The sequence below is a fragment of the Molothrus ater genome, chromosome 4, assembly GCF_012460135.2.
Source record: "Molothrus ater isolate BHLD 08-10-18 breed brown headed cowbird chromosome 4, BPBGC_Mater_1.1, whole genome shotgun sequence".
NCBI classification, from domain to species: domain Eukaryota; kingdom Metazoa; phylum Chordata; class Aves; order Passeriformes; family Icteridae; genus Molothrus; species Molothrus ater.
Window position 1 is genome coordinate 5915163 of NC_050481.2, and position 22175 is coordinate 5937337.

Sequence of the window (22175 nt, forward strand, 5' to 3'; positions counted from 1 at the left end):
ATAGTGAGCTGGTTGATGGTGTTTTGATTTTGATTAGAATAGATTTTGAGTGGAATGTTTTGGTTTTGAATGGAATAGACTTTTGCCTCTGGAAATGAGAAGCAAAGTGTACGCAGAGACATTGACTGCAGAATAAAAGGTATGTGTTAATTTGATTCCAAATCACAGCCCCCAACACCAAGTTTAAAGGGCAAAATGGAATTCAATACATATGTTGGATCATTTCTTAGAGTCTGAGAGTTCCTATCAAGTAATAAGTATACCAAATAAGGCATAGGAAACAAAAATCCTATAATCCAGAAAAATCCATTCTCCTAAATTGAAAGGTAAAAAGCCAAGCTCTCCCCCCCTTGCCTCTTAATGTGCTATTATACACATGCCACAGTTGGAACAGATTTTTTAGGACAGCAGGAGTTGTGTGTCACTGTACCTGCATTAAACTATACCCAGCATTTCAGGGAGCCAAGGATTCAAACCTTGGATTGTAGCACTGGGAGCTGGGATGGGCTTGCTGCAGCAAGGAGAGGGAGGTAGAGCAGATGTATTCCAGGTGGTCCCATGCTAACTGCTAAATAATTTGTCAGACAAACGGACACATTTTTCCAAGTTATGCAAGGATCTGTTTTATTTGTGAAGTCTAGTACATTTTTTGTCTCAATCAAAGTAACTTACTGACCTTTGTGTGATATTTACTGTAGTAGTGGTTCTATTAACATATTTCACAGTAATGATGATTACAGATTTATTTGTTCCTGGAGTCTCATTAGTTGCTCACATGATACTGATACTGCTTTTTTCAAATTTCTGCCTCACCCAATAATTTTTTCTTTATCACACATCTGATTCACTAATGAGGTTTGACTTCCATGTGGCACTCAAGGAGCCTTTACTGCAGTGTTCCCGTGCCTCATTCTGATGGACAGAATTTTGGAGTGTGTTAAACACAGTGGGTTTAGCTCCCACTGCATTTCTGTATGTCTGCACTCTATGGATGGTACAGCTTGAAGCATGATTCAGTGTGGCCTGTGTCTCCTCTGGGTGTCATGTGTAAGGAGAAAGGGACTTAACTTAATTTTGCACAAAGGGGTGGATGTCTAAGCAAGGTTGTGCTTAAATAAAAAGTAACCAATTTGAGTATCAACTACCCTTTTCTAAAACAATCTATAACGTTTTCTTTCATATTGTGATTCTACATCTAATCCAATTTCCACATGCATGCTGTGAGCAGCTCTCAATTCCCTTCATGCATCTTTGGGCATGTGTGGAATGCCACTTCAATGGATTAGATTGAAATCACAGTTTAATAAGTAAATCAGGGCATTTGAGCAAACAGTTTGCTCCTTGGTCCTGCAGAGGAAGCCAGATGGGTGGATCCCATGTTTTTGCTGAACTCTATGTGCACTGCTGGGGCAACAAGAAATGCTGGACAAAATATTTAAATTTACATAATCTATGTTTCTCTTGCTGTTTGTGAGGTAAATGCAACTTACTTTCAGACAGAAGTGACTGTTACGTGTTAAAATGCTCACACAGCGGGATTATATTCATGTTTTATTTTGGCAGAGGCAGTGAATTCCATTTGCATTGCAGCCACTTTTCCTCCTTCTGACTCAAGGCTGTGTGGTGAGGCAGTCAGTCTGTCTGCAGCTTAGATGGAGCAGCTCTTCGAGTAACCCTGCAGACTGCATCCTCCTTGCCTCCTAAACTGGATGTATCTTCCCTATTCCTGGGCTAGGGAAATGGTCCTGATAGAAGACATGAAGGAAAAAATTGTCATGACCTGAAATCCCTGCAATTTCTGAAGTACAGCCCTAACGTTCTGTTCAACACTGTGCTTGTTGTGCTAACCTGGCTTACTTGGAAGCCAGGCTAGGTCAGCTGATGAAGTGTCTGCTTTTTACCGAATTCAGTTCAGACTTGCCCTATAGTACTGGGATAGGATCCCCTTCATTTTAATGGGAACCGATTTTATACAGACTTCGTCCGGAGGGCGCTTGAGCACCTTCTGGAGGCTGTCTATCGGCAAATGTAATTTTTCTTTTAAAAGGTTCACGATGGCTAAGAACCAAGCACTAATGCCACCCTCCCAGGGCACGGCAGGGATGGAGGGGGAAGCCGGGACGCGGCCGGCGGTGCCCGGCCTGCAGGCAGCGCCAGGGAGGCGGCCGAGGCTCGCTGCCCGCCCCGGGTGGGGCCGGCCCGGCCCCCGGCTGAGGCAAGAGCAGCGGGACCTCCTCCCTCTTCTCTCTTGCCTCGCTCCTGCGTCTCTCGGTGCCTCGCTCGGTGCTCCCGGTGGCTCAGGGCGGCGCGGCGGCAGGTCAGGGGCGCGGGCAGCCGAGGCGGCGGGGCGCTGTCGCTTTCTGCTCCTCGCTGTCCCTCACTGTCGCATCTCTCTTTGCAGACTCGGACTCGGCCCCACCCGGAGGATCGCAGAGATGGCGAAGGTGAGGAAGGCGGCGGCTCCGGGAGGACACGGCCTGACAGCCCGTGCCCGGCCGCTCCCGGGGACGTCCTCGTATTATCCCTCTCCTTACTTCTTTCACTCCTCACCGATTTCTTTTCGGGCTCCGCTAAACCAGCCCGTCCACAAGCCCGGGCGGACGGCAGGGGAACGGGGATCATGTGAGGGACACGTCAGGCAGAACTTTTTTCTTTCTTTCCACCAGTTTCCACTAATTTGGCCAAGTTTTCGGTACCCTGTGTTTATATTGCGCATGGGTGGAGGCTCCTTCCACTGAGAGGAAGGAGAAAAAAAAACACCGCCGTGGCAGTGCCTAGTGGGGGCTCGGTATTTCTATTCCCAGTTTTCCCACAGCTAACATGAGTTTTTCTGGGAGCCTTGGAGCTATTGTGCAGTTCTTAGTTTGGGGGGGGACTTTGTTGTGCAGCCCTTTGGTTGCTGTGGTTTGAGCCTGGATGAAGGTGTGGAAAATGGGGCGGGCTCCAGCATTTGTTTCTATAACTGCGCCAAATGCATACACTCTGAAAAGTAAAATAGGAGTTTAATGGCTTATTTGTAGAGGTTTGTAATGGCTTTATGGGGTTTGTACTGCTGTGGAAAGTGAAAGCAATCGAGGTCTGTTAGGGCTTTCACAAAGGTCAGAATAATTGCACTTAATGAGTGAAGTGATTACTAGTTTTAATACCCTTGTGAATATTTACTTATGTCTGGATTTAGTTATAAAAGAAAGAAAGAGAACTCTTGCAAAGAAAAAAGTTTTTAATAGCATTTTTCTAAATTCTTGAATTTGTGGTTTTTTGGGAGGTTTTCTTTTGAGTGAAAAGAAGGGGTTTTTCTTTCTCTAAATACCAGGCCTGGATTGTAGGATGCATGTTAGGAGAACAGGAGCCCTTACCCATGCCAGTGCAGGACACCTGGCCAGAGGGGTATACTTGGACAATAAGCATTTTATTACAGTGTGTGTAGCATTGCTTATAGGCTTAAGGGTAACTTCCTTTTAGTAAGAGCATGGAAATGGACAATATTCTCATCTGTCCCACAGAGACAAACTTTAATTCATCTTGTTAACAGGAATGTTTCATTCTTCACTAGTGCAAACCAGTTACTCTTGGCTTCAGGTACTAAATTTTGTACTGCCTGAGGTGACACTTGGAGATGGCTTTTTATCTGTGGTGCATGTTGGTAGATGGAAGTCATTGGAACAATGGGGGTTTTTATTAGGGAGGCCTTGTTCTCCAGTTTCCACAGTCAGAGGGCTGCTTTCCACGTAAGCCGTATTCTTTGCCTGTGCAGTCCCAAAAGACTGGGAGTGTTAAAGCATTGTAGCCTGTAAGTCATTTTATGAAAATAAAAAAAGCCAAGTTGAAGAAGCTCTACTTCTCACGACAGCTGTCTGTTCTATATGTTGCATTATGAAATGGAGGTAAGAGTGAAAATGCCTATGAAATGCTGACTGTCAGTTGACAGAAGCTCCTTGTGTACAGCTAAAGCTGCAGAGTTCACAAAGGCTGCACAGCGCAGTGTACTGGAGTTCAATTTAGCCTGGGTACATCACTGAAGAATAAAACCTTTGAAGAAGGTAAGCTATATTTGGAGTCTTGGTCACTGAAATGCCTCTCCTTGGCCTTTTTTTTTTTTCCTTTGCCCAAAGGCCTGGGGAACTTTGTGTGTTCACTGTCCAGAAGAGCAAGGTTCATTCATTTTGTAGGAAAACTACAGCATGTGCTTCACAGGCTGGTGTCTGTCTGCCTGTGTTTATCTTCTTGCTTTGAGGGAGCACTGCTGCCCTGACAAGCCACCCTTGTCTCCCAGCTGTGTGTGCAGTGGTCTTTGTTACTGCAGCAATGCACAAGGCACCATCTCCTCCTCAGTGAACAGGCTGAGCTGCTGTCCTGTGCTTGCTGGCTCAGAAATCTGCAAAGAAAGCAGCAGGTGCTGTGGACTAGTCTGTTTTGGTCTTCTACTCCTGTTTTTTTCCCTGAATAAAACTTTGGGAGTATTTGGTGTGACCGTATTTAAACTGCCAGGAAAGGATTGCTTGCTGCTGCTTGAAGGTGTGGCTGCTCTGCACTCCATCTGCAGTTCTCGTTCTGCCCATGTGCACGTGTGACTTGGAGCACAGGGATAGTATCCATAGTGCTCCAGAAGCCTGTCTCACATTCCAAAATACAAGCACCCCTTCAGAATTGGGCTCTGAGCAGCCCCCTCTGGCTCTGTTGAGTTTACTCCTGAGGATGAGTTTCTCCAATGTCTCGCTGTTGGTTCCTACATGGCTGCTGCTGGGTGTTCTCCTTCTCTTCCACCCCTTCTCTTCCTTTTTTTTTCCATCCCTCCTCCCTGTCTTCGATATCTCTGTGGTGTACTGACTCAGAGTTCACCACAGACGTTGTGTAATTGTTTTTTCTCAAGAGTTTAAATTTAGTGGGGCAGATGTGAGTAGTCTGCTGAGCTGAGCTTACTCCTCCTGTTTAAGGAGACAGTCTGAAGCACTGTTAAACTTGGAGAGGTGTTTTGCAGACATGTCTCTTTAGCTTTACATCTGCATAAGCTCTGTGCCTGTATCCATCCACTCACAATGCCATTTGCCCTGTACTGCCCTTGAAATGTCAGGAATTAATGGCATATTTCTTGTAACATGTTGGTTTTAGACCACAGTTTGAACTGGCATCTCTGTGTGGACTCCAATGGCTCTGAAGGCTTTCAGGTCAGCAGTGAGCACTGTGTTGTGTTTATCTGCGAGATGGGTCTTGTGTAAGACATCTTACAGCAGTCTATCATTTATTCAAGCACATGACCTTCTGGGCTGTCCTCAGTCTGCTGGAAATAGCATACTTTCTCTCTTTGCTGCTAAATATTCCCCATTTCCAGTTTTACCACTCCACAGTTTTCCTGTGCAATCTTGTAAACAAATAGCTGCTTAAAAAAAGAAAAAACCAAAAGTCTCACAGCACCTTCTTTACACTAAATACCAGGTTTTCCAGCAGCACATTTTTGAGACTCTGCTTCTGTTGCTGCAGAGCAAGGGGGTGGCTCTTCATCTGTGGAACTCTGACTGAGAAGAAGGTGCTGTAGGTGGTACAGAGCCATGGTAGTGGGGAAGGAGTCGCAGTCAGTTCAAGTATGGTCTGTTGTTTGCTGATATCAATGCTCTGCATTCAAGAGTGGCTAAACACAGGGCCTTGTGGGTGGGAAATATTTTGTGTCTTGGTGAGGAAAATGAAAAGGAACCTCGTTAAGTGGCTCTTGTTACTGTTGCCAGGATATGTGGCACTGTTAGTTTGTGATGCTAAATAAATTGTCTTTTGGGAGACATTCACTTGGAGGTGCTGGTTAGAAACATTTCACCTGAGGTTTCATCTTGTCCTGGAAACCTTTGCTAGCGTAGAATTGGACAAAAATACCAGAGAATGTGCATTTGCTCATTTGGAGTGGCATAAATTCTAAAGCAATATTATCTCTTGCTTTGTAGTATTTTTATTTTTTTTCCCTCTGCCTTTTCATGCTAATTTTGTGTTTCTAGGGGCTTTATTGGTCTCATTGGAAAGTGTCTGGAGAAAATGAAAGCTGCTGTTTATTTCTAGTGTGTAATCACAAATTTCACTTGCAGTACACATGACTCCTTAAAAACAATCACTGTATTGGAGGACATAGACAGAAAAGAATGTGTGTAGGTCTGGGGTGTTCTAATCTTGTGATACACAATATTGTGAGGTTTTTTTGTGTTGTGCTTATCTTTTTATTTTACTGCCTGGTGTGAGGTGTGGTGATTGAGTAAAGGATAACTCAAGATTACAAAAGGATTTATATCAAAGACTGTTTGCCTTTTTCATTCATGTGCTACTGGGTGGGGAGCTTACTATCCAAAGAAAGAAGGACCTGTGAGGCTGTAGTGTTACTGTGTATCTGCTTACTTAAACAAGGAGTGTTTCTAGTGGTACTAAAGATACCTCTTCGTAGAGGTAAATAAATAATGAAGTTTGTCTGGTTCATAGCTCCTTTTCAGATTTGCTGTGACAGCAGGTTTGGGTCAGGCTGTGGTGGTGGTTCAGAAGAGGTGCTGCCCTCTCTTTATTTGGCAAAATGTGCCATGTTTGGGACGGGGGAGACAGCTTTTCCCTCCGTGGACTGAGTCTTACTGCTGCAGAGCTTTCTGCTCTTGGCCATTGATTTCACAAATGAGAAATCTGAACTGGAGTAACTAAAAGGGCACTTGTGAGTAGTGGAGTGTTGTAGATGGATTGTGGTTGTTGAACACAGTGTGCCTGAGTAATCTCTGCTGTACCCCAGTTGTCAGGCCACACTGCAGTGCTCTAAAAAGCACTAGGTTGAGTTGTGCTCTGATGTGAAGTTAGGGATAGTCTCACCCTTTCCCAGTACTATTGGGAGTGTCACATCTGCCCACATCTGTGGCTCCTACAGGCAGGTGTGACTCAGGTTCTGGTGGAGAGTGGTTGTGGCAGGTGGGGAGCCAAAATCCACTGAGTGCTGTGTGCCGCAGGGGAATGCCTGGAATGCAAACGGTGCTCAGACAGCAGGAAAAGTCTTTGAGGTTTCAGCTGCACCAGATTTTCAGGAACTGCTCATCAAGCTTAGTGTGTGTTCAGGCTTTCTATGCAGCGCTTTGGAAAAGAGAGTTTTGAAGGATTCCTGTCAGTTAACAAAAATGAGAAAGGCCATGCAGAGAGATTTCATCTGGCATTTAGTGTTCACACATACTTTGTCTATAACAGCCACATAGGAATGTTGGGCTGTTGTCACAAGATGTAAGAATTGTGGAGGGGAATTCCACTTGCTTATAACAAGATAAGCAAAAGAAAGCACAAGATCAATATCTGCTTTCTCTGAGATTTGTTGACTTTGGTCATTTCCAAAGGAGAGTTGTGGTACTTGTGTAATATTCATTATGTTGACATGATATGGAACAAAAATAAAATAAATAACCCCTGGCTGGAGTCGTAGTAAGGGAGGAGGAAGGAAAGACTTTTCAGTCTTTATCTGTTTTACCAAATTTAATTCAGTGCATAAGAGTGAGTCCCAAATCCTTGGGATTGTTTTCATGGTAGCCTTTGGAATTAGCTAGGAAGATAAGAAATACATTCCAAGTACTTGCTGAAGAAATGGCTTATAATGGGACAAGCAGAGTGTTCCAGTGAGATTGTCACACCTCTGAACTCTCCTGGCTATTGGAAACCACGTCCCACTAAGAAATTTGTTGTTGCCATTTAGCACTGTGACGCTTTTGTTCTGATCTGTCAGAATGTGAGAAGTGAACCTGACTCCTGGCTGCCGCTGCAGTGGGAGCCTGGGGAGTCTCTGCTGGTAGGAGCACAAGGGAGCCCCGGGGCACTTTCTGGTTACTGCTCTTTTCTCCCTGCCCTTCTGGCTGACCTGTCTCTGATGAGTACATTTACTGGAGACCAGAGTGGCTGAAATTCCTCACTCCAGGGAAGGCCAGATGGCTGTGCTGCCTCTGGAGTAATCCCGTGCCAATCTCAGTAGGTGTCTTGGCACTTGCTATCGTGCTCTTTCTTGAGAGTGGAAAAATGCCCTGCCTCTTCTGATTTGCTGTGTTTTTATGGCTGTGCCTACAGGAAATTTCCCCTCTTGAGCTGTTGGAAACACCTTCCTGTTCCCCAAATGCAGCTATTTCCCCTTTTGGCCACTTCCGTAGTTAACTACTGTGCTAAACACATACAGGTTCCTGAGCTATCCTATTTAAATAAAGGCAAAACTTTTCCACAGAGATGATGAATGTCCTTTTGTGTTTGATCCAAAGAGAAATTCCCTCAAGAGCCATGTTCCATGGAAACCTAGTGGAATTGTTTTTGTGTTTGGACGAACTGATCTCTTACCCTTATGTTTGAACTGGTTTTTTTTTTTAGTTATAAACTAATGTAGCTGAATCACTTTTTAAGAAGTTGCTCATGTCAAAAGCACTATGATGAAATATTGAAAACCATTGTAGAATTCAGTGGGTTGCGGGGTGGTGGAAAATATTGGCTTGAGAGTTCCAATAGGGTTTCCCTTGCGAAGTTCTTAATTCCATATGTGTCTTTGTACCATTTGCCTAGCATAAATGGTTTGTGCAATTAGTTTTTCAAATTACTTTAGCAAATGATAAATTCTTAGTCATTTCCCTGCATTCAGGTTCCAGTGTTGGAGATAACAGTAGTTTGCTGAATTGGTGTGTAAATACACCCAAATTTAGCTGCACTGCTAAGGGAATCCATAGTAGTGCCTCTGAAGTGAGCTGTGTTTAAACCCCCACAGACTGCTCTTTAGCCAGACAATTTCAAGAAAAAGACAGTCAGCTTTTGGGTTGTGAATTCAAATTTAACCTAAGCTCATGTATGAACTGAAAGATGCTAAATTCTATTTAATGGCTTTTTCTCTCTCCCCCGACCCCTTTTTCCCCTCCAGTACACGAGAGGCACCGGTGACAGCCTTTGCTCCTTTTGATGCCAGAGCTGATGCAGAAGCCCTTCGTAAGGCCATGAAGGGATTGGGTAAGGATCATTTTTATTTTACAGGAAGGAAAAGGCTCTTCCTCCTTTCTTTTCTTTTTTGTCTCCGTAGATGAGGGTAGGGCATGTGTTTACAAGCCATGGAATGACAGCCCTGGGACTGCACTGGTCTGGGCGTGTCCTGGTTGTGACTGTGCAGCTCTCAAGGGTGTTTATTTTTGGGTTAGCATGAGGGAAAAGGGAAGGGGTTTGCACATTCCCCGTTAAGAAATAGATGTTCCATGTGCTATTCGGGGCACACTGAAGTTTTACAGTGCAGTAGCTCTGGATTTACAGGGACAGCTGTGGAGAATTACAGCAGCATGGTAGGAGCTCTGCACGGAAAATCCGCAGCAGCTTCCTGGCCCTGGAATTGCGTGAGCACAGTTACTGGGGCAAGGAATGCGAGCACACAGCGTGAATGCAGACTAAGAAGTGGTCTGTAAACCCACACGGGAGCTTTCTGCGCCAAAATTTCTGGGGAGGGGAAACCCTGATTTGCTGCTTTCTCTGAAGTGGAAGGAAGCAGAAGGAGGGGCAGGAGGGATGCGTGATACACCTCAGCCTACAGGCAAACTCAGTAAGGCTGGGAGGACCTACCTTGCAAGTTTGGTGTCTAAAGTGGATAATAGCTCCACACTGCTGCCCTCTGAGGTGTTTGGGTTTGCTGGACTGAGTTTTGCTGGGAGTTGGCAGTTTGCTGGTGAGCCCAAAGGCAAGGCCTTTCTGTGGAAAACAGACTGACTAAATGTTATAGCTGGTGCTCGGAGCAGAGTCTGGATGAGAGCACTGATGGAGAACAAACAGCACGTTTGGTTCTCCAGTCGTGTTTTTGCACCAAACTTGATGGCTCAGCTTGGGGTACGGTGACATTTGTTATTTGAGTGATTTTGCTGTTGGCCAGTAGGCTTTTGTTGTCCAAGCATCTTTCACTGCCTTTTGAGTTTGTGCCACTGCAGTTGGTTTCTCAGAGTGTGTTTGTAACTTCTTGTTCTTTCTACCTTCAGGGACTGATGAAGAAACTGTGCTGACAATCCTCACCACCAGAAACAATGCTCAGCGTCAAGAAATCGCTTCTGCCTTTAAAACCTTATTTGGCAGGGTAAGAAGAAGAAGAAATAGCTCTGGAAATGAGCTGGTTCTGGTCAACAATGGTTACTTTAAAATATGAGGCACATTGACCATATTCCTTGTAAAACATTCCTTGCAAGAATATCTACTTTTGCTTTTGCGTCCCCCTGTCCTCCACCCTGCCTTATCCTAAAAAAAATCAGAATGTGTTTCAGGTTTTCCAAATGCCAGTTCATCCTTTTCTCCTGCCTTATTTGCTTCAGCTGAGGTACCAATTATAAGAAAAAGGACAGGTGTCCCTTGTCTTTTTTGCTGTGTCCCCAGAGCCTTTCAGCTTGCAGACTCATGTGCGTCCTTTTAAAAATGCTTAGTCCTTGTTCATCACAGCACTGTTTGTTCTGCACTAGGATCTTGTGGATGACCTGAAATCAGAACTTACTGGCAAGTTTGAAACCTTGATGGTGTCTCTGATGAGACCAGCGTATATTTTTGATGCTCATGCACTGAAACATGCCATCAAGGTAAGAGGAGAGAGAATTCATGTGTTACATGAAAGGATTGGTGCTTTTGGTTGATTTGGTTTTCTTTTTGAATGAACTTTGATTGCTAAAAGGAGTGCTAATAGAAGTAGGCTTAAAAAAAGATTAGCCAAGTTATGCTGACTGATGCCAGTGCCATGGTTTTGCCTGGGTGTTTTCTCATCCTAATAACTCAGAGGCAGTTTAGAAATCTACACAGCATAAGAGTTGTTCCTTCTGGTTTAAAGACAATGAGTAGATGTGCAGTTGCTCTCATAATCTTTTTGCTGTTTAAGTGCAGTGCTGAAGTTCAGAGGGCTCTGCATTTTTCTGCTGTGAGCAGCTGAGGTTTTATAACTACTCAGCTGTGTGAAAATTAGTTCAGAGCATTTAACAGAAATGTGGTGCTCTTTGTTTCTTCCTGGCTGTTATTTAAGCTACAGAGTGTGTTACCCCTGATGGATTGCAGTGCAAGTCCAAAACTGATGAGCTTGTGTAAAGTGGTGTCCACCAAAATTATGAGCAGGTATTGTCTGTAGTATTGAATGACCTCTAAAAAACTGCCTTCAGTAACACAGAGGGAATAATTGATGAGCCTGTCAGTGTCCCCCCTCTTAATTTTCTCTTTAGTGAATGCGTTTAGTGCCTTTCTGGGCAGGCTAGGTAAAGAAACAATTTACAATGTGGATGTGTAGAAATTTCAGTGTCTCTTCCGTGTGCTCTATTTTTCTGTCTCTGTCACATCTATGGAATTTCAGGAACTGGATGTCCCTGGACTATTTACAGTATTGATCAAAATAGAGGACACTGACCTTGACTCTAGTGTGAGGTAGTGCTTTGTGGAATGACACTTGTGTGCAAACTCCCGAGATCCTGGATGAGCAGCTGGTTAATATGTAGGCTTTAGTCAACTGTGCAAGTGCTCATGACTCAGTTGACTCACGCACACCTCATGCTCCCAGCAAATAATCCCTCAGGCAACAGAAACTTCATTCCTGGAGGTTTTCTGTAATGCCTTTGTGTGCACTGGGGGAAGGGATGGTGGTACCTGACAGAGAAACTGATAAAGGCCTTGTTGATTAATAAAAAATTGTATTCCCAAGTTCCTCTTATTGATTTAGGAGTCAAAGACTGACAGGGAAATGACAGAACAGGTGACTGTAGGCGGGAAAGTAGAAGTAGTGAAACAGGAGGGGTTTTGTTCTTGTCACTGAAAAAAAAAAGTTAAACCCAACACCATGGAGTTTTAGAGAATGTGTTTGCACAGGAGAGGATGTCAGTACTGGCTGCAGCTCAGCCAAGGGGGTAGCAGTAAAGCAGATGTGATAGTAGGGACTTCACTGCAAGGCAACTCAGCCAAGAGCACTAGCTCTGTGCTGAAGGCTGTCCCATCCATTTTCAGTGCTGCTGCTTGGATTAGGGTGAGTTTAACTGTGCCTGCCTCCCTTGTTGAGTAGACATGTTCATGAAACAATCTGCATTTTGGAAATGATTGCCTGAAACCTGGCAGGTTTGTGTTCTGGATAGCTTTGTGTGCAGTTGCATATGTTTGTATGCGTTTAGTATTCAGTGTTTTCCTTACAGGAAAGGTTGTAAATACCATGTTGAAGCAAAAAATGGTCAGTATTGCATTTCAGTGTTGCTTTTGTGACTCCTTTGTATGTGTAAAGAGCAGTGGATTGTTCTTGCAAACAAAGGATTAGACTTGTGGAAACAAGATATTGGCCTGGCTTTTGTAAGTTCTATCCTTGTAAAAATGAAAGAGTGGCTGTTGTTTCTGCTGTCATGAAGAACTGCAGAGTTGCTGGAACTATCTGGGTTAGCAATTGTGTTGTACAGTGTTTCCAGTGGAAGCAGGGGTTTGTTTAATAGTGTAGTTCACAGCAGGCGGCAGATCTGTGCTGTGTGGCTCTGTGCTTATCTGTGTCTTGGCTGGTGGCAGACACTGTATGAATTAGAGCTAAGATGGAAACTTACTCCATTCACTTCACTTGATGTCCTTGATGGTAATAGCAAGGAACTGAGGTGTAGGCACAGAGTTTGTGGTGATTGGGAGTGGGGCTGCAGCTGAGCCCATCCCCAATGGGCTGCAGGTGTGAGCAGCATTGAAGGTAAGGAGTGCCCAGGGGCACTGAGCAAGCACCAAAGGGAGCAGAGGGCACACAGGTGCAGGGCATCAACAGGAGGGGATAAAAGGCTGGGCTGGGGGACAAGAAGGGCAGATACCTGCAGCCTTCTGGAGTGCTGTGGTGTTACTCTGTGTGGGGTGAGGCTTCTGAAATGATATGGTGACACTCTATTATGGCTGCCTCAGCTGTGACATGAGGCACACCTGGCTGTGCTTGGGTGTGGAAGGGCCCCTCTGAATTGTGTAGCACTGGGCTTTTATCAGTTGTTGGGTTGGTTTTGAAAACAATCAAGACAAACTGGGAGAAATTATCTTGAAAACCCCCACAGCGTATCAGAAAGAAGAAAATATTTTTGTTTATTTGATCCAAATATATAACCTTATGTTTGGTTTTGATTGTCAAAGGGATTTCTTGTTTTCCTCTTGTTATTCCATCAACTGATTCATACTTGCACCCCTGCAGGGAGCAGGAACCAATGAGAAAGTGTTGACTGAAATTCTTGCCTCCAGAACACCTGCTGAAGTGCAGAATATTAAACAGGTTTATCAGCAAGGTAATTTTCTGTGTAAAATAAGGGTCTCCATTCTATTCCTTTAATATGATTTTAGCCATCTTTCAAATAAGGTCTATCTCTGAACGAATTGATGTGTCCAATACAAGGGAATTCTTTCTGCTGTGTTGCAAAATTACATATTGAAGGGAACTAGAATTTGAATTGTAAATTGAAATAGTTTATTTCAGGGTTGTGACTGCAGGTTGTGGTGCTTCGTGCTTTATAGTTAGAATTCTTTCAAAAGCATTTATTTCCTCCACCCATTATTTTCCTCCCTTGAACTGAGAGGCAATTCTCAGTTATTGGAAACAAGAGAACAGTCGTATAAAAACCCACAAATGTGGGGTTTTTTTACCTTATGCTCTATGTTGTGTTCAAGTGCACTTATGCTAAAGCAGGTGCAGCTTTTGGCTGTCCACAGGAGTAGATGCTTTTACCCTGTGACTGTGGTCTTCTTTTTCAGGGCAATGTTTAATTCAACAGATTCCTTTTAGTTCTGTGCAGATTCCTGCCACAGAAGAAATTGTCATGTTTTAACAAGTTTTGAGCCCAAAGACAGGCTCTAGGGACAAAATTTATTAGTAGCAACCTTCTCTGGGCTCATGATTTTTGTACAGTGAGACTGCCATATTTTAGCATGACTCCATGTCTGTATCCTCTGTAGTTCCTTAAGGAGCTGAATGCATGCATGTCACCTTGTACTTCAAAATATTGTGGGTAATCTGTTCCTGACATGAGGTGTGAGGTGCTTTATTTTCCAGTTTTGGAGTAGTGTAATGTAAGTGAAAGCAGAACGTCCTGAGTGTTAAAGGTGTTTCTGATAGATGTTTCTACAAATTGTGAGTCAAGTGGACTTTTTGCCTTTCCTTGCTCAGAACAGCCAGGGAACCTGCAAAGTGGTGAGTGGATGTTGCTCTTTTGCAGAGTATGAAGCTGACCTGGAGGATAAGATCACAGGGGAAACCTCAGGCCATTTCCAGAGGCTGCTGGTGGTGCTGCTACAGGTTGGTGTCCTGTTGTGGGGTGACTCTCACTGCTGGGTGCACTTAGCCCTTCCTGCTGACTAAGCTGGGTTCTGGATGGGCCTGTGCTAGGCAGGACTGCCTCTGGAGCTCAGGCACTTGCTCTGACATGCAGGGTCAGCCTTGGGCTCCTCTGAGTCACTTCCATATCACTGAAGCAAAACACTTGTGTGATGCCCATGGGTGTAGCAGGTGCTGCTACATGGGGTTTGGAGGGCAAAAGGAGAAGAGGACCCTTATTTCATACAGACACATGAAAGTAAAAGGGAAAAACAGGGTGGTTTTGGACAAGATGCCTTAGGGGGTGACTTGTCACAGTAACTTACAGAATCAATGTAAGAGATAACTGCTTTTTGACTTATCTGCTAATTTTTCAGTTTAACAACTTCTGAATTTGTGTTTAGGGGAACAGAGATCCTGATGTTGGAGTTGATGAGGCTCTTGTTGAGCAGGATGCTCAGGTGGGTGACTGACTTAGGGTTTGGGGTATTTTGAGTTACCTCACAAAGATGGCTGGTATTCAAATGTGAAAGTGATAGTTAAGGTTGTGGTTTTTTTTATGTTTTCATGTGCTTTTGTATGTTCTGGACAAAAGTGTCAAAACCTGAAATAGCGGGATCAAAATGTTTTGCACTTTCATGCTTCAGTTTTGCTTATTACTTAATGAGGGACCTGAATAAAACAGTGAGTAGATGATTGCAAGAGGCTGAGCCTTGGGGATGCTGAGGGACCCACTGCTGGGGGATGTCAGCTCAGATGTTAACAGTTCATTCCTTCATACCTGACTTGGACTTCTCTCTGAATTGAATCCCTTGTCCATGACTGCTCCCTAACCCTGTGCTCTGGATGGAAAGCAATGCTAGCAGTTAACCCATGTCCTTGCCTGTCTCTAGCTGGTGCCATTTGCTTTGTTGGAGTGATGGTTGATATTTCAGTGATTTGATTACAACTCATTTAATACATGTTTCTTCTCAGTTATTTCAGGCAACTCTGCATGAGACATATTCTTCTCATAAATTGGCTGTTGAGATGAAAGAAATACAGGGATTGTTTCAAGGTGACACAGAGTAAACACAGAATATTAGATCAATAAAACATTCTCCTGAAAGCACAGCGAGATGGAGAGACAGATTGGCAAAATATATTTTACTGGTACAAGCCTATCGTTTGTCACTTAAATGCAGAAAGCATTGTTGTTCTGCTGTCCAGGTTAATTTCCTGTGACAATTACAGATGGAAAATTAGAGGAGCAAATGTTTGAATTGTGCCCTAGAGTGTTTCATGAAATTTTCAGTCTTGCTTTTAGCTGGGCCTATGTAATTGAGGAAACATAGGGAAGCACTGTTCCTGGTAGGCAGATAGATTCCTTTTGGCCTCTTTAATAGGGTTTAAATGAGCAGCTAAATTTAGGAGGCACTAAAACCCAGCTCTTGAGAAGGTCCTGGTTTTCCAAACAGTCTCTGTGGTTTGCTGCATACATTTAACTTGGGCTGGGACCTTGAGTCAATGGACTTTTCCATTCACCACCCAACAGAGCTGGAACAGGTTCAGTCATTTTCTAATTGCTATGGGCAGGTACAGATGGTCAGAACTGGGGTACATGACTGTGCAGATGTAGGACTATTTTTGGCTTCCCAATGTTTTTCTTGAGTCATATATTCTGGAAGGGACTTGATACATTAGAAGGCAAACTTTTTGCTCAGTGGTGATTTTTAATTTTTTTGTTTATGATTACTAAATATTAATTCAAAGCAATTATGAGACTTTGCTGAGAATGCCTGAAGGAGAAAGTCTGTCTTTTTGGAAAAGCTTTTGTGAATATCACTTCTTTCAAGTTAGACGTTTGAGGTACATTTTGTGTATTGCCCAGTGGCAAGACAGGTACAAATTTAAAGCTGACAAAGTTCTATTTGCAAATTGTAGTATCTCTAAATCAATCTTTTGCTGGTGTTTTTCTAAATGCTGTACTGGGACTTCTCATTTGCTACTGGATGGAGAGTGCTGGTATTCATTTGGAGGGCTTAGCACATGTTGTTTGTAATAAATATCCTGGCATTGAGTGCCTTGAGAGCTTTTTGCTCTCCACCTTTTTTTCACTCTGTACCATGAATATTAGAAAGATCATATATACTACAGTATGTTCAACCTTTCTCCTTACAGAGGAGCTTAGCGAACAGTTTGGAAAAGGGCAAAGTTTTCCAGCTGTCAGGAAAAAGAACTTGTTTCATTTTCCAAATTTCTTTTTCTTTCTTGTTTTCTCCTGGCTGTTGCTCAGTCCAACTTCTTGAAGTGCTTTACTTTGCTGGTGCTGAAAATGCACCCAGGTCTTTGCAGCAAATACAGACGTGCCTGAAAAGCCATGGATGTGCTAAAACCATGATTAAAATCGGGTTTCAAACAGCTAAGAATATATCAGCCTGAAAGTCATCTTTCTGAGAGCTTCTAGATCCATCTTCCCCTCCTCCTTGGGGAACTGCTTGGGCCAAGTTGGTGTGGTTTTGCTGTTGAAGCCAATCATGTAACAAATTTTTGCCATACTGTTTGAAAAAGGGAAGGGGAAAAAAGGGCAGAAAAGGCAGTACTGTGAATAGATTTTATCTGTTGTATTATCACAGCTTCAGCAAACTTCAGTCCTTATGAAGAGGACTATGCACAGTCAGTTTCAGGGCCTGAAGCTGCATTACTCATGGAAATGCCTTCACAGTCAATTTCAGATTTTTTTTTCATTTATTTCTAAGATTAATTCAGTATTTGGCAATTTCATTTAACTTTTTTCCTTCCAGCTATGGCTTGTTAGTGAATTTAATGCTCCTTAAAGTGAGACAAATGGGGCTTTTCAACAGGAGGTGTGGACACAAAACAAATGCTGATGCTTTGATATCTTGAATTTGTAACAGGTTTTGTTCAGAGCTGGGGAGCTGAAGTGGGGAACAGATGAAGAGAAGTTCATCACTATCTTGGGAACCCGCAGCGTTTCCCACTTGAGGAGGGGTAGGTAGTGTGGCTACTGATGGGCTGAGAACCTCTGCCTGAAATCCAGCCTGGCAAAGCTCAGCCCATATTGAGGTGCCTACTTTGAGCTGATAATAGAGGGACAATGCCTTTTTCCCTACTCCTTGCCCATCCAGAAGTCTCTTTTACCAATCTGTTTAGGCCATTGGGAATAATGCATGGAGCTGTTCCTTCCAGGTGCAGGGGAGGGGCTGTACAGGGGGCATCTGATGGGAAATGGGTGCTCAGAACAAGACAGGGAGTGGCCAATAGCACCTGAACTGTAGGTTCACCCACAGGTGGCATTGTCCTGAGCTGAGGGGCACTGGCAGCAATGTTGGCTGTTCCCTGACTGAGCACACTTTGTTTTGCAGTGTTTGACAAGTACATGACCATTTCTGGCTTCCAGATTGAGGAGACCATTGACCGGGAGACGTCTGGAGACTTGGAGAAGCTGCTCCTGGCAGTGGGTAATTGAGTCCTGGCGTGCCTAGCCCTAGGCTGCCTTTGCTTACTCCCAGGCCTCCTGCAATTGCAGGTGTCACAGAGGCTGGTGGGAAAACAGGGTTCCTTTAGGAACATCATCACCTGGGGATCTATTTTTATTTCTGGAGAAGAGGTGGTGAACTGCATTCTGTTTGGTCATGTGCACCTCTGCCAGAGCTGAGGCAGAGCTCTGCCTTCACCTGCATTCCTGACAGCTTATCTAGGACAGTGTTGGAGAGTTTGACTAGTAAAGTCTGTCTGCTATCAGAAACAAATGTTTGTTGTAAATCCCAGAACCCAAAGAGCTGTTACAGAGGAAGAGACCAGGTGACACCACTGGAGAGAATAACCCAGTGACACGCACCTTGTCTTGGCAATCAGAGATTGCCCTGTATTTAATAGCAGTCAATAATTCAAACATTTGTCTTTTCCAGTGAAATGCATCCGAAGTGTGCCTGCCTATTTTGCTGAGACGCTGTATTATTCCATGAAGGTATGTAAATCTTTTCCCTAGGTCACTTTCCATCTCCTCCAGCTACGATTCCTCTCCCTTTAGCTTGTTCTTAATTTCTTCTGCCACTGTAAATGCTGACAGTATCACTAACTATCTGCAAAAGATTCAGGGAGTGCAGGGCTGGGAGGGGATACAAATAATTCATGGTTTCCTTGGGGTTGGTTATGGATTTCTCAGACCACAGACCTTTTAGTCTGATCAGCTGTTTTTTGGTTTGCTGTTGCTGCACTGGAAAATGTCTGGCAATATCCACTGGGCGCTTCCCAGCTGATTAAACGCCAGTTGTCTTTAGGTGGTGGATGTACTGAGGAAGGAAAGAATTTTAGATTGTGCAAATTAGTACTCATTGATTTGGATGTGAGTGTTTACTGACCGAGGGCATTGGGTAGCTTTGGAACACATTTTGGTTACTATCCATCCTGTTTGGAGAAGCAAAAGAAACTCAGCAGAAAAAAGGAAAGGCTTAAACAGCTGCAAAAGATTACATGTGGGAATTGCATTAGCAGTGCATCCATGTTTCTGTTGGCTTCACCTTCTCTTGGATGGGAAGAGATAAGCAGGGAAAGCTATGATTTTTAACTCCCAGGGGGTAATATTAATTAAACCAGAGGCAGATACTTTATTGTTTTCAGGCAAGTTATCAGCTTCCTTGAGGAATTCCTCCCTTGCCCTTGGTGGAGAGCCCTGAAGCACATTTGTCAGAAGATGAGGTGACAGCTTGAGAGTTAGTGATGAGACACAAAATGATATCTTAATTTTTAAAAGTCCTTTACTGCTTCTGTGGATACCAATGTAGAATTCAGTTCAGGTGAAAAATAGAAAGAATTGTATCAGTAGGATGAGCTGTCTAAGGAGGATTCCTTTGCTCTCGATTATTTTTATTTTTTAAAGACTGTAAGTTTCCTGTAGGCTTTAGATTCTTATACACTTCTATTGTGAGGAGCCTGACCAATGTGTGCTGGTGAGATCCCCCAAGTTTTTTTTTGAATATAAATAAAAAATCATTCATCACTTCAGATAAGAAAGTTTTTTGTCAATAATTACTTTGACAGAGGAGTTTTTACTTCTAATTTATCGGTTTGGCATAACAAAGTTCTGCGCTGGGCAGAGCTGGCTTTCATGATTAGGTCGGGCAGAGCTTGGCTTTTATTCCCCAGAAACCACTGGACTCATGGCATAACTTTTGAGCAGCTTCAGGGCATTTTTAGGTGTAATCCAGGATTATTGCACCCAGAAGGACTGAGTGGCCCTGGACGTTAGGCTGAAGATGACCGTGGGGGCTCTGCCAAGTCCTTCCCTGAGGTGCATCCGCAGGTCAGCACATCCAAGTTTGTACGGCTTCAGCTTGTGTGGAGTCTGCCTGGTCTTAGCAGAGGGTCAGGGCCTTGGTCTGCACAGGAAGGTGAAATGTTTCAAGCACTGAGCATGGCAAACAGAGTGGGGCACGTTTGTGTGGTTGGAAAAGGTTTGTGAAGCTGTGCCCCCAATAATGAACAGCTGGAGAGTTGGTGGGATGAGTTGCTCTGCCTGTGTCCTGCTGTATGATGTTGCTTTGTCCTGGTCACCGCTGGGACTGAGGTGCCCAGTTCCAGAACTGAGTGCAGTTGTGCAGCCTCAGGGTGCCCTGCAGGGGGGGTTACACGTGGTTCTGATTGTGGTGAGCAGCTGTGCTACTGCGTGAGCTTGGAACTGGGATCTTTGACATTTATGTGGGTGTTCACAGCTGAAGCCTGAGATGAAACATGAAATAAGAGGCCTGAGCATCTGGCACTTGATAGAGGTCCAGGGATCAGAGCTTCTCTGTTCCCCACATTTCAGTGTGAATGTCTCATGATGCTGTCCCAAATATTCTGTTTTGGAGCTGAACCGTAATGCAGGAGTGGTTTGAGATGCCACTTGTTGCTTTCATGTTGTACAATACTTGTTTGTATTTCATGTTTTGTTGCAGCATCTGTCCAGAACAGACTCATATTTGAAAGTTATTTGGTTTTTTCCTTTTAGGGGGCTGGCACTGATGATGACACCCTGATCAGAGTCATGGTTTCAAGAAGTGAAGTTGATCTCCTGGATATTAGACAAGAATTCAGAAAGAATTTTGCCAAGTCCTTGTATCAAATGATTCAGGTAAAATTACTGTTCTGTTCTCAGGGAACGCAGGGGTGATTGAGATGTCACTGTTTTTGCTGCTGTTGTTCTTGGCACAGGATGGGTGTGGGTAGAGCTCAGTGACCTGGACTCTGAGATGGAGTTCCTCTGCAGTTTTGACATGGCATTGTTGAAGAGGGGGACACTTCCTATGGAAAAATGTTTCCTTCCAGTGTTCACTAGGGCAAATGATGTGGTTTTCTGAAATGGCAATTACTCATACACCGTATTTAGCTACTGCATCATTTCCTTGTTCTTGCCTGGGTTCCTTATTGTGCAGTGCTTCAGAGAGGGTGCTGGCTCCAGAGAAAACTCTTGGGTTGGGAGTCTGAGGTTGAAGTTTAGATCTTGGGTTGTGATGTGGAACCCTTGGCAACATTTCCAAGTGAAAAGGGTTTCACTGAGGAACCACTCTGAGTTATAATTTCCTTTGAGTGGATGGGAAGGAACAGGAAGGGAAAGAGCCAGCAAGAAATCCGGAGCCAGCTGCTGCTGCAAAGTTAAGCCAAAAGACTTTTATTTTTCTCCTCTTGTTTTATACTGAAAGTCCTGGGTTTTTATTATTTTTCTGTTGACATTCCTGACATTATGCTCCCTTAACTAGCCTGGGTGGAGTTTTTTTGGCACTGCTTGCCAGGCCCATACAGATTTCATATCAGAGCTTCCCATTGATTACAGGGAGCAGAGCTGGTGCCTTTTAGGCAGTGGCAGGTCCACCTTTCCCATGTGTTCCTTTTGGTGCTGCTTTGGGCTTCTTCTTTGGGCTTTCCCCTGCAGACAAATGTGTCAAATGTGCAACAGGCAGCTCTGTTTTCTAGTAAAGCTTTTGGAGATTTTTTGTCTCTGGCAGCCTGTCTGTGTAAATACAGCTGTCATGTAAGAGGCAGAGAATTTCCTTGCGTCGTTCCTGAGCAGAGAGTCATCCGTGTGGATTTCCTGTGGGTGGGATGAGTGTGTCACAGGCTGGGGCCCTCCTTGGCAGCTGCCCTGGTGACTCACGGTGCTGCTGTGCTGCCTTGACAGAAAGACACTTCCGGGGACTACAGGAAAGCGCTGCTGCTCCTCTGCGGCGGAGACGACGACTGACGGGCGGGGACACGCAGCTCTCCTTGTCCTCCAGCTTTGCAGCCCTTCATTAGCATGTCTGCCTGAGGTTTTGTATCTTAATGCTTTGTGGCTGCTTGAATTTGTACTAGGATTGCACTTAGTAGAAAGGAGTGCATTGCTATCCCTTCTCTTCCCCACATCCCAACTTCCAGGAATTTCAAGTGCCTTCTGTGATCTGCGAGAGTCACCTTTGTGGGAGGTGGGTGCTGAGCACAGAACCCAGTTCTTTATAGGTATTTTGCTGAAATAGGAAAAAATAATCATGTATTTCACAATAAATTCAAGGTTATCCTTTTTGCTTTTTATTCCTTACATTTCCACTGAGTGTTAAGCTAATTCTAACATGGTAAGCAAGGAAATCCTTTGTATGTAATATTGGAATGAATTTGCTGAACATATTACAAGCAATCATTGGAAATCTAAAGGACCAATAAATTTTTCCCCTCTCATCACAGTTGTATGTGGTTTTTAATCTAAAGTTTTTGATACGTTTTCCCTTTGATATGATTTCACTGCCTCAGACTGTTGGTCTATATTTCCTCCCATTATTGAGTTTTTGTGGTATCTGTGGTGCTTTGCAGCTCTCCATCCTCATGTCTAGCCTTGGATATGGGTGCTGTGGTGATGCTATTGTTCAGTACAGTTGGAAAACAAAAATATTGGTGCTTGCTTGGG

At 44.0% G+C, this 22175-nt stretch overlaps 1 protein-coding gene across 1 annotated transcript in view; it reads left to right on the forward strand.

Moving 5' to 3' along the window:
* The window catches only part of ANXA5 (annexin A5), a 36229-nt gene extending 14280 nt beyond the window's left edge, over window positions 1–21949 (forward strand). The window contains exons 4-15 of the mRNA XM_036382662.2: window positions 2402–2444; window positions 8882–8967; window positions 9972–10066; window positions 10443–10556; window positions 13145–13235; window positions 14160–14239; window positions 14662–14718; window positions 17155–17248; window positions 17623–17718; window positions 18169–18227; window positions 20250–20372; window positions 21417–21949. Coding sequence (XP_036238555.1) covers window positions 2402–2444; window positions 8882–8967; window positions 9972–10066; window positions 10443–10556; window positions 13145–13235; window positions 14160–14239; window positions 14662–14718; window positions 17155–17248; window positions 17623–17718; window positions 18169–18227; window positions 20250–20372; window positions 21417–21479 — 1001 coding nt within the window. The 3' untranslated portion in view covers window positions 21480–21949. The remainder of the gene's footprint in view (window positions 1–2401; window positions 2445–8881; window positions 8968–9971; window positions 10067–10442; window positions 10557–13144; window positions 13236–14159; window positions 14240–14661; window positions 14719–17154; window positions 17249–17622; window positions 17719–18168; window positions 18228–20249; window positions 20373–21416) is intronic.
* Window positions 21950–22175: the final 226 nt, after the last annotated feature.